Consider the following 13,120-nt stretch of genomic DNA (forward strand, 5'->3'; position numbering starts at 1 on the left):
CAAATAAGAGAGTATTGAAACACACAGACCTAAGTTATGGAACTCCAACTCAGTTAATGCTGTTGAAAAGGACATATTTATTTATTATTTTTTGCCACGTCTCTCAGCTGTAAGGGGAAAAAATTCTACAATGAAATAATTATGTATTGTATTCATCTTCCACAAGAGTAACGTGTTTCATTTATCACACGAACTCTTATTTATACGTTGGTATATATATATATATATATATATATATATATATATATATATATATATATATATATATATATATATATATATATATATATATATATATATATATATATATAATGCTTACTATGATTCAGAAATATACGTATCATAGTTGCCTGGGTCTAAGATTCTACAATAGTCTCTCCATAATATTGTCCGTTTTCTCAAACGTATTTTTGAGTACGTTTTCTTTGAGCCTCTGGAAGGCCAACTCAGTCAATCCTTCCCTCCTCTTTGGTCTTGCTCTACGTGCTTTCCATCTAAAGATACTGCAAATCTTTCTTTGATATTGTTTAGCTAACACTTACCTTTAATTCTAACAGATATCGAGTATAATGCATGCAGTGCTGAAGCATGAAGCTTACGTGGTAATGCACTCACCCGAACTTGATTATTTTCATGCTTACCTATATACATAGTGCATGGATTTTGTGTAGTGTAGCTGTGTGACCACCACGCTTAGGACAAGCAAGTAGTCAGGAAAGCTGGGCGCGGGGCACAGAACCACAACTCAGACGGTTCGCGTGGTGTGACGGACGCTCTGTGGCTTCCCTAGTAAATCAAGCTTGTGCGGAAGGGTATGCCTCCCTTTGCCCGTTCCAAGCATGTTTGTTTTACAGGCCACGCACTGCTCCAGGTACTACAAGTGGCTCCACGTACACTCACCATGCTAAATGAATCCTACCTGTCAAGTATTTACCTATCTGTTAATATATTCAAGCCAAGCGTTCAAAGATTTCCTGTGCCACCATAAACTTCAAAATGCCACGGAGCACGAGCTACCTGGAGCATGGGCGTCGCACCAAGGTGGCCCCTGAGGGAGGGGAGTACACCCAGCCCGGCACGCCCTTACCCACACTCACCCTCCTCCTGGTTTTTCAGAGTCACAAGGTCACCAACCTGAGGACATACACTCAGTACCTGGTGTCTCTACAAGTGATCAACCCTGAAGGCCTGGGACCAACCTCCACTGTGGCTGTCATGACCGACGAGGGCGGTAAGTGTGTGTGTGTGTGTGTGTGTGTGTGTGTGTGTGTGTGTGTGTGTGTGTGTGTGTGTGTGTGTGTGTGTGTGTGTGTGTTCTAACCAAATTACATCTTTTACAGAAGTGAATGAAGCTTGCGATGTCTTGCTCTTCATTATCTTTCAGTCTTCATTGTGTGCTTTAGGGAAGGGAGCTGTATAACAAAAGTATTAATAGAATAGATAGATAAACAGATAAATAGCCAGACAGTCAGATAGATATTGCACTGACCACACCTTACTGTCCTTCACCACATCTAAATCAAACATACTTGTATATAAAAAAAAAAAAAAGTCGAACCCTTTTAACTATACCAATTGAGTTCCACAAATACATAAACCCTTGAACGTATATTCATAGGAACCCAGCAGTGAGAAAGAATCTTAACCCCTTCAGTATCATGGCACGTTCTCTAATTCAATCTGCTTAATACTTGGTGATTCTATACAGCTTCAGAAACTCACGTGGGGGATTAAAATAGTGAAAACTCTGGTCATTAATCTTCTGAACTCTATAGAGCCTTTCTGATATAAATAAAATGGTCTAATCGTACCCAAAAATCAAGGTTAAAATGTGTCCCAGTACTGAAAGGGTTAATGAGAAATAGCGTAGTTCCTCACCAATAATAAATGTACGACTGTATCCAACATCTGACCTGCTTTCCACACACCCACATACCCAGACACGAGCCTCCCACTCCTGCCGCCTTCTCTTCGCTATCTCGTGAGTTCTGTACACTGGCTTGCCGTGTCCCCGAGGCGCTCTTCGTGTAGCTCATCAATAGGTTTATCCGAGATCGTTTATCTAACACTCCGCCCATCGCCGCCCCGAGAGATGTTATGAAACGCGAGTGGTGGAACAAAAGCTTCAGCGTCGCACACACACACACACACACACACACACACACACACACACACACACACACACAAAAAAAAAAAAAAAAAATATGTATCGTATTAGCAAGGAATTATTAAGATATATATGAAGTGTATCTGAATTACATTACGTGATCAAAAAGGGCAACGGACACAACGAAGGGCCGCCGTGATACAGTGGAACCATGCGCGCTTTGGGGTCCGAGGGGTCTCCAAGCGCACGGGTTCGAGTGTAGGTTGGGCTTCCTCACCCGGGGCAACGGTTTCCTAGCGGATGGGCTTTGAGATAGGAAGTACCACAAAAAGTATCCCCTTTATCCCATAAATTCCCGTGAAAAAAAGCCCACATGGTATAAATAAAAAAAAACTACAAAAAAAAACTGGTACATTACTGGAATAAGCTCAATTATAAGATTATAAGAACATAAGAAAAGAGGGAAGCTGCAAGAGGACGCTAGGCCTATACGAGGCAGTCCCAGTGTCAGGCTGTTGATGCTGTCAGTAGGGAACTTGAAGAGAAGAATAGACCGTTTCATGGACAGTAATGATAGGTGAAGTAAGGTTTGGCGAGGGAGAAAGCTAAGTGAATGTCTTTGGGCTTCTTGTGGCTTCGCGTGTGTTCCTGTGTTGTCATTTTTTGGTTCAGTAATTCAAGTGAAGTTTATGCAACATCGTAGCTTGATGGACGAAAGTGATCAAGTTGCAATGAGTTAGTTTTGGTGAAAGAGATGTAACAGTTTTTTTTTATTTATTTATTTATTTTATTTTTATTTTTTCATTAACCACATAGTCAAGTGTTCAGTTGCCGCTGTCATGACGAAACCTTGAGATGACGTGACGAGTTTTTGAAGCGAGTTAACCCCTTCAGTACCGTGACGCGTTCCAGTACTATTTAGTGACTTTATGCTCTCAGAAACGTATATGGGGGATTAAAATTGTGAATACTGTGGCTATTAATATTCTGACCTCTGGAGACCCTTCCTAATGTCAAATAACGGTCTAATCGTACACAAATCTCAAAGTAGAAATGTGTCCCAGTACTGAAGGAGTTAAATATACAAAGCTCCCCGTTCAGATATCCCCGAAATTTATAAAACACTCATGTGCATCCTTGACGTCACAGTTATCATCACATCAGCACTGTAATCACGTCCACCGGCTTCTCAGAGTCTTCCTTTTGTTTCTCATTTCGTCATCTTCGCATCCCACACCTTGAGATGCCTCCGTCAGCCTCTCGACTCTCCTGAAGCAGCGGAGTGGAGATTGTATGATGATTAGGAAATTATGTCACGGCTGTATACTCTCTCTCTCTCTCTCTCTCTCTCTCTCTCTCTCTCTCTCTCTCTCTCTCTCTCTCTCTCTCTCTCTCTCTCTCTCTCTCTCTCTGGAATTACGAGATTTATTGTCCTGGTGTGAACTCAGACTGAAATTAAAGTTTTATGTTGCTATTGGATGATTAGGAAATATTTATTATACTTGAATATCATTAAACAAACATTTTTTCCTTCCTTCTTGACTCCTTCTCCTTTTCCTTCTCCTTCTCCTTCTCCTTTTCCTTCATCTCCACCTCCACTTCCACCTTCACTTCCACCTCCTCCTCCACCTCCTCTTCGAAAAAGCCTTTCTTTATGTCTAACTGTTTGTTCCCTATTCATAAACGCTTTGTTCTCTAACCACGACTATTTTCAAAGGCCACAGAGATGACTAGCCCGGTTCTCAAAGAGTGTTTCCTTCTGTTGATCGTGTTGAAATTTTATTAATCCATAAGTATAAGTCTACAGCCATAAAAAAAATAAATAAAACACCCTTAACCTTTAAAATCCATGTGGTCTCTTGAAACATATTAAATCAATCTACTCCATCTTGAAATCGTACAAATCTAGACATTTTAGACTGAGAATTTCTACAGTTTAACCCCTTCAGTACCATGACGTGCTTTCATATTCATTCTGGTTACTACTTGGTGATTCTATACAGCTTCAGAAACTTCTGTGGGGATGAAAATAGTGAAGACTGTATCCATTAATCTTCTGCCCTCCATAGACTTCTCCTAATGTCAATAAAATCGTCTAATCACACCCAAAAATCATGGTAAAAATGCGTTCCAGTACTGAAAGGGTTAAGAGGGGGTTTGAGTGTGCGTTGACAGCATTCCTACACCACCAGTACATTTGAGACACCAAGATATAATACTCCAGCGTACTTGCGTGTCTGAATTGGTGAGTGTTAAATGAGAATGTATGCAGTTGGGTTCCCTTGTTATATTCAGACAAAACGGAGATGTAAGATTCGTATGTGGAAGACCTGAACTGAAGCCGGTAGAGAAACAAATATAGACCAATCATGCATTCGAGTACACCTGACGATAAAGATAAATAAAGAAGAGATAAGATAGATAAGCAAACTTCCAGCCAACTACACATAGAAATAAGACACGTGTATGAATGACCTACCGAAGTGAACCCGGTAGAGAAATTAGATGTATCAATTATGTATTCAAGTAAACCTGACGGAGAGACAAAGAGATAAGATAGATAAGCTAACCTGCCAACTAGACATCAATCTTCCTACGAGACTTGAAGACATTTTTCCCTTTCTTTCGGCTGATCCTTTGACCTGCAAGGGGACTGGCAATTAAGTGGGCCTTTTTTTTTTATTTCATGTTGCTCTTGGCCAGTTTCCTCTCTTACATAAACACCACTATAATATAACAGAATCATCTCACTCTGCTCCATCATGACAGTGCCAGGGAACCGAGGAAAAATCTCACATTATACACAAATACTCCACTACTAGGCACAATTCAATACAGTGTTCCAGGACTTAGCCATGTATCACATCACAGGCTTTAATTGGTACGTATCACTCAAGTCCCTGGTTACCGTCACCTCGCTCCGTTCCTCCCCACTCCTATTCGGCTCGTTCACCATTCTCTACAGCCCAACAGAGCTAGCGAGGTGTGGAGGAGGTGGTTTGCATTCCGTCACGTTGATGGGCGTAGTCTGGCTGCTTCTTTGTTGTCAAGTTGTGGCATGTATTCAGAAACGCTTTGCTCTCTCACTGTAACTATTTTCCAAGGCCACAGAGATGAGTAGGCGTGTTCCCAAGAGTGTTTGTCCTGTTAATAATTCATAAAACTTGTTCATTTGTCACTAGAAATATTGTTGCATCTTTCTTGTCAAGTTGTTCATGGACTGTATTGAGAAACGCTTTGCTCTCCCACTGCAACTATTTTCCAAGGATATATAAATGATTAGACAGATTCCCACTAGTGTTTGTCATGTTAATCATTTAAAAATATTATTGATTTGTCCCTAGAATTTCGTGTCAAGTTGTTCATGGCCTGTATTCAGAAACACTTTGCTCTCCCACTGCAGAAATTTTCCAAGGCTACATAACTGATCAGGCTGGTTCTCTAGTGTTTGATCTGTTAATTATTTGGAAACCTCGTTAATTTTTGCTAGAAATATGGCTGCATCTTTTTTGTCAAGTTGTGCGTGGCCAATACTCAGAAACGCTTTACTTTCTCACTTCAACTATATTGGCTATATAATTAACTGGGCAGGTTCTAGAGTGTTTGATCTGTTAATAATCTAGAAAAGCTATAAAAAACACTTAAAAACCTGTTTGACTTCAATTAGAGCACTTTTGAAAGTTATGGAGGTGTGGGCAGAAGTGTTTCAGAATATGTCTCTTCATCGACGCCTCATTTTTGTTCCTTTCCTCGAGTACACCAGCCCTGCGTGTATCTCCTGACTTATTGAAGGAGTGTCTTGAGGGTTTATTTTACAGGAAAGATTCAAGGAAAGGCTCTGATGTATATTCGATGTGGAGTGATTAAGACTTTTTTTCATGTAAGAGCAACACTGGCCAAGGACAATAGAGTAAAGAAAAGACCCATTTATATACCAGTTCCTAAAGAAAGAAAGGAAGGAAGGAAAGAATGTCAAACGGATAATACAAACGCATACGCAAGTTGAGCATTGTGAAAGCTAGCTGAAACTATGCTGGAATGGAATCTTGGGTGTGTTGATGTTGCTGGTGGTATTACTGAAGCTGCTGTGGGTGTCGATTTGCTGCATTCACAAACCCAGTGGCCCGTTGACGTGATAGTTCCTTTGGCCAGGTGTTGCCGAATTTCCTTTGTGGTTATCGTATTGTATGACGTCCGTGTGAGCGAAATGTGAGGTACGTGGTGGTTTGCGGTGGTGTGTGATGCTGAACAGATGAGTTTTGTGGAAATTATATCTGCATGACACTTAGACATGTATTCAGAAACGTTTTGCTTTCTTACCACGACTATTTTCAAAGGCTACAGTTTTTTTTAAGTTTCTCTTTTCCTATCAAAATGTAGAAATCTTGTTCATTTAACACTACAACTATATGAAAACACCCTTGAAAACTCTTGTCACTTCAACTAGATGCGGTGAGGGAGTGTTTTAGATGAGGAACTAACTATTGAGGGCGAGATTGTGCCTGTCACGATATCTGAGAAACACGTGTGCTTGGTTTCCTCTCTCGCGTGTGTGTGTTCCTACGAGGGATGTGTGTTGTAAGGAGGTAGGCTTGTGTGGCTGTGCTTGGAGGAAGACTTGAAGTGTTGAAGGTGGTAATGTGGGTGTTACTTGATAGAGGGACGGGTCATTGAGGGCTGTTTGTATTATGAAGCACAATACTCCTCTTTTTCACTTTATCTATCTATCCCTTTGGCATATAGTGTTGTAAATTACCAGAATGTTTGTTGAAGCACCATAAAGTGAGTGAGCTCCTCTTAAGATCGTGCTTGAAATTAAAAGCACTTTAGCCTCTCATTGCAAGACGTCACTATGGTTAGCTCGTGTTGGTGGTGGTGTTGGTGGTTGATGGTAGTGATGATGGTGTTAGTTTGAATACTTTGAGTCTGTATCTTTGAGGTGAGGATATGTACTAGTCCAGCTGTAGGATTAGCAGGAGTAATGGTAGTGTTTATTTGTGTAGACTAAACAAAGGGAAATCAGCCCATTCAATGTATAAAGATCGTGTGTGGCTTTGATATTAGACTCATTCGTGTGTGTTGATAATCATGTGCTTTCAAAATGAGACGGAAGCTTTACATTCTTGGACGGTATTGATCATCGACTGCATGAGTGGGAGGGAGCTAGCGATCAGTAGAATGTGTAGCAGATGTGTGTAGATGTTGATTAACTTCTTCCCTACCATGACGCGTCTTCATATTATGTTTTTTTATTTGATGATTTTATACAGCTTCAGAAATTTATATGGGGGATTAAAATAGTGAAGACTCTGGCCATTAATCTTCTGAACTCCGTAAACCCTTCCTAATGTTAATAAAATCGTCTAATCACACCCAAAATTTATAATAAAGATGCGTTCCAGTAGAAGGAGTTAAGAACTGCATTGATTATATGAGTTACGTACGTGGGAGGGAAAGATTACAAGAACGTACGGGAGTGGTTCACTGACTAAAGGTGCGTGGGAGGTGTCCATTAGTTATAAATACACGGGAGAGGAATAAATAGCATGAGGTCAGGCAGTTTATTACATTTTCACACGTGGGAGGCGTTGACAATTAACCGCATGCGTAAGAGATATTGATTATTATAACCTGAGAACAGTTTTTTACCTGTGTATGTATGAACACATTGAGACTTGCCCGTGCTTTGCCAAGGGAAGTTTTGCAGGGAAAGGGAAGAGGACGTGGGTGGTTTCAGGGTCTGTTTGGGGTTTTTAAGGGTCTGGATGTAGGGTAGAGAAGATGTGTTTGTAAGGGATTGGGAGGTTATGCAAGCTCTCTTAAACTGTACTGACCTAATTCCTCACTCTCTCTCTCTCTCTCTCTCTCTCTCTCTCTCTCTCTTTTTTTTTTTTTTCATTGGCTAGATTTCTATATTCATAAAAAAAATTCAAGTCTTTTTCTTTCTTATTTTCTGAGTTGCCGTTCACTTTTTCAGCTCCCACACCCTTTTTTCCACTTTTATTCTATTTATTTATGCATTTACGTATCTTCTTTCTTTATTTCATTCTATGTTATTTTTATTTTAGTTTTATTTATTCGTTTATTTTAGCTATTTTTTTTATCTATTTATTTATTTATTTACTTTTTTTTTTTTTTTTTTTTTTTGCAGTCTCTCCAGGTTTCCCTTAAGAGTTTCCTGGTGTAGGGGATACCTTATGTATAACTTCTGACGGTAACATTGGAAGTGTATAAGTGCACGTTTTCTTTACCTCTTCGATACTGACACGTATTTTAACCTGATTTTTTAGTGTGATTAGACTTTGCATGTTTCCAGTCAGCAGCGTTAAGAAAGATTAGCAGATGAAAGTTAGTGCAGTGAAGCTAGTGGTCACCTCCCGGCAGGATTCTCTCAAAGCGTCGGTCTTTTGGGGAAAGCGTCGATTCTAGGCACCTCCCTCGAAATATTATGAGTTACCCTTAAAGGTTTTCTGTAGTTCCTTTACAATTACTTTATGTGAAAAGCGACGCCCAACTCAAACAAAAGGTAGAAATGTCTGCACACTGATACTCATCTTTGTTACGCCTCCACTGGGTTGTCATTTTCACACACACACACACACACACACACACACACACACACACACGTTTACACAAACGTTCAGCGAGTATTGACACAAAAGTTTCAAGATACCGCCAACACAAGAATTACGAGACGTGTCAGTGCAGCCTGCGTGAATTTTCTCTCTCTCTCTCTCTCTCTCTCTCTCTCTCTCTCTCTCTCTCTCTCTCTCTCTCTTGCCTTGTGTTCATCAGTCACCAGCTTGCCCTTCATGTGGGACGAGCAGGTCATCCCGGGACGAAGACTGACGCACACATGAAACCTAGTTTTCCATCTGCACAGTAGAGTTGTAATGAATTTGCTTTCCCCCCCCTCTCTCTCTCTCTCTCTCTCTCTCTCTCTCTCTCTCTCTCTCTCTCTCTCTCTCTCTGACGTTTGTTTTTATAGATCTCATAAGTATCCATTTAGAGTAAAAAATGTGTAGTATGTATGTACAGTACATAAGCAAGTCTTTTAAAATAATGTCTGATTTCATAGGATGCAGATGCATTCGTATTAGTATTTATTTTATGCACCACTCATGGAAGCTTTAATGCATATCAAATGAAGTGTGTCTTGGAAGCATACGCTGGAGTGCCCGCTGAAGGAGGAAGGAAAGAGGAACAGTGTGGAAACAGACAGACCGACACCGTCCACGCCGGGAGGCTTGGAGGGGGAGGGAAGGAGGGAAAGGAAGCTGGCGTTGCCTAACAGTGTATATTCAGGTCTTACCTGTCTCATAAAATGCCAGAATAGCACCTGTGGAGTCACCAAATCATATATCGCCGCTAACTCAACTGCAGTACTTAGCCAGGGGGCGTACTAACGTGGAAGGAGACAGCTGGACTGAGAAAATATGCTGAAAACAAGAGAAGTGGCAAGACCAGCTGATGCAAGTGCCAGGTGTCGCCGGCGGCCGCCACTCCCTCACTACCCTCGACATTGACCTCCCTCTCGGCCCACGGGGGCACCTCTGCCGCATCATATGCACCCTACCATTATAAGCCGGCCCGCCAACGCTCCAGACAAGGCCCTGCAGCAAGGAGCTCATTGAAATATCTGAAATTATTCTGAATTAGGTGACAGGTGGAGCTTTGTCCCAGTTCCGGCCGTCAATTATCCCGTCGCCGTGCACCCACCCCCCCTTCCCCTCACCTGCTGGTCCTGGCCAGGAATACAGGGGCGCCCACCCCGTCCTCAGGTCAATATCGTATGCCAGGGTTCAGCAAGTGGCAAGTAGGAAGCCTATCTCCATCGTGGTTATTCTCAAAGTGGCCTCAACCATTCAATTGTTGGCCTTGTGGCCACACACAAAAGTGTTCAGATGACATGATGGTGGGCCCATTCACCCTTACTCGGGCCAGAGCTACGTGGAATACAGACGCGAGTCTGACAGATAACACACACACACACACACACACACACACACACACACACACACACACACACACACACATCAGTTAGACATAGGTTAATTAAATTCCTATCGTTTCATATCAGTGGTTTGGACAATTTGTCGCTATGAGTAACTGTAATTTTCTGTAGCACACAGCTTTAGTACACTTATTCATCCCTTGCCCTCTACAGCAAGAACAGAAAGTGTTTCGTTTCATGTGTATCATATACTTTTGTAAATTTGCTGTAGATGTTAGTGCTCCCTGCACTGCCACAGCTGCTCACCTGACTGGTTGACAGGTCTCGTGTGTCCCTCAACACTCGTCAGCCAAATTAAAATGTGGTGTTCTGTATGAATGAGCAGCCCGTGGAGAACCAGTGTGATTCACTTACTGACACACACACACACACACACACACACACACACACACACACACACACACACACACACACACACACACACACATGGTTAATTTCAGAAATGTAAAAAAAAAAACACTCAGTTTACCATTACTCCCTCCTCTTCATTTATAAATGATCATGTAAAGCAAGAGTTTATTAATATTTTTTCAGGTATATGTTTAACCTACTTGAGCTCCATTTGATTCTACAACATTAAAGAAATCATCTTAAAGCAAAAATCAATCACTGCTTTTCCGTGACCTTCGAGCAAGGATGGCATATGTGATGTTCCAGTACGTTGCTCCCTACTTGACATGTTTTGTATTGTTCTGTCTCTATCGTGCTCGTACAAGGTTAACAATTATTACAGTCATGATATATAAATTAAGTATTATTTTATTAATGAGCAAGGAAAGTCATAACACTGTAAAACACCCAATGTTTACATTTACTGGAAGGTCTTTTCGAACACTGATGCGAGCATCACGTGAGATGGCGGCGGGCCAACACAACAGTGTATCGGCAACCATGGGAGAGGGAGGATGTGCGTGGGCTGTTCCGTGCTAATTGTATAGAACAAATTTTTTTTTTTTTTTTAATATGACTTACCTTGGAACTTTTGGTCTTCTGTTATTATGTGCTGTGTTAGTGAAGTGCGACATGGACGATGACGAGAAGGGTAAGTGAGTGAGAGCGGTGGTGTGTGTGTGCGTGGAGTAGCAAGGCGGTGTGATGTGGCCCCGAGCACCGCACGCTGCTCGCTGGAGACTACACTTCAGTTGTGTTGTGTCGCGTCACCTTGCCCTGTGTTGCTCCTCCTTCAGTAGAGGTCTTGCTGTCCTGAGTTTGAACCCGCGCCAGTTTTGAGCCAACGATGACCTTGTGCTGTGGTGTGCCCGTGTTAAAAATCAATAGACGATGTGTGGGAGTAGTGACCCTCAGGTACACACACACACACACACACACTGCTGCAGGTTTGGGCCCCGTGAGGCGGGTAGTGGTGGGCGCCGCGGCCGTGTCTCCAGCAGGAATGTGACTGCAATGCCTGGTCGCACACTGTTGTATGCTAATATCGCGGCGGTGTCTGCTGCGGCACTGCTGCCCCGAGATGCTGTGTGTGTGTGTGTGTGTGTGTGTGTGTGTGTGTGTGTGTGTTTCATAGATATATACCAAACATCGTAGACAGGGTTTTCCAGTGCAATGTTATAACTTAGGTCAAAGGTTGAAGCAACCAAGTTCTTAAACACGCGCGCGCGCGCGTTTATCAGTTTATCTAACCATATATATTTATCTTAACCTGTGTGTGTGTGTGTGTGTGTGTGTGTGTGTGTGTGTGTATATATATATATATATATATATATATATATATATATATATATATATATATATATATATATATATATATATATATATATATATATATATATATATATATATATATATATATATATATATATATATATATATATATATATATATATATATATATATATATATATATATATATATATATATATATATTAGGTGAAAGTAATATATTCTTGTGTGGAGCAAGCGTGTTAGGGTCGTTTGTGATCTGTGGCTCCAGGGATGCGGACCCCGATCAGCCCCCTCCCCGCCCCGCCCCCTCCAGCTTCACCTGCTTGGTGTTGTCTGCTTCAGCAGTGCAGCATCACGGCCAGGCTGGGGGCGGAGAGGGAAGGTGCTCAGCGGCGGGAAGTCAGCGCGATGCCTCAGTGCTTAGTAACTAAATTCTGCCCGATGTCTTGATATGGGCCAAGGTCACTTTCAGAGCACCACCTTACCTGATGTTTTTTCTCTCTCTCTTTCTTTACTAAATAATGCACTTACAATCTTGTATTATATATGATTTCCGGGAAGTAATTATAGTCTGTTTATCTGCTTCATTTTTAATACACAATAAATACCGTTGTATGTGGGGAATTTGTTCCAACCTTCGAAGTTCCTAAGCCATTTAACTCGCCTGGGCTTAGATGAATTATCACTGCTACACGTGTTTCTTGGCTGACATTTGGAAGTTCATCATAGCTGAGAACTAATGACACTAAGGCGGGGACTCACATATTGGAAACCATGCACTGTTTTTGGGGGATGGGAGGACGGGGAGGTTGCCCAGGTGTCAAATACGTTACTCTGCGTCATAGAAGGCACCTTTTGATCTATAGGAGTATGTAGTACAAGGGCGGGTTATGAAGCCGGGCGGCCTTGACCACCTATAAAAGTTATGGCTACAAAAAGAATACATTTCATCCTGTGGAAGAGAGTACGTATATGTTACCTTTACTGTTTGTGTTCATCCTGACAACAAGGCTGATGCTCGGATGTTGTTTCCAGTGTGTGTGTGTGTGTGTGTGTCAACATTAGAGTAGTGTCGCAAGGTAAAGTGGAAATGAAATACCGTCAACACCGCCGCTTCAAGGACTTTAGATTAGTTGAAAATAATAACGGAACAACGCGGAAAGCGGCCAATGAAACGCACACCATTAAATCTAGTAATTGTTATTCATTTAATACGACACTGCCACTTCCATCCCTTTATTTTTCCTCCAGTCTAAACACTCTGGGCTGGAGTATTTCAAGTGACAGGCTTTCCTAAGAAGACTGTCAGTATGTTG

General features: G+C 41.6%; 1 protein-coding gene across 4 annotated transcripts in view; it reads left to right on the forward strand.

Moving 5' to 3' along the window:
• The window catches only part of LOC123503748 (tyrosine-protein phosphatase 99A-like), a 783,535-nt gene that overhangs the window by 703,719 nt on the left and 66,696 nt on the right, over positions 1-13,120 (forward strand). For all 4 annotated transcript variants that reach the window (XM_045253746.1, XM_045253744.1, XM_045253747.1 and 1 more), the window contains exon 7: positions 1,117-1,231. In XM_045253746.1, the coding sequence (XP_045109681.1) occupies positions 1,117-1,231 (115 nt within the window). The remainder of the gene's footprint in view (positions 1-1,116; positions 1,232-13,120) is intronic.

The sequence above is a fragment of the Portunus trituberculatus genome, chromosome 14 (assembly GCF_017591435.1).
Source record: "Portunus trituberculatus isolate SZX2019 chromosome 14, ASM1759143v1, whole genome shotgun sequence".
Taxonomy (NCBI): Eukaryota; Metazoa; Arthropoda; class Malacostraca; order Decapoda; family Portunidae; genus Portunus; species Portunus trituberculatus.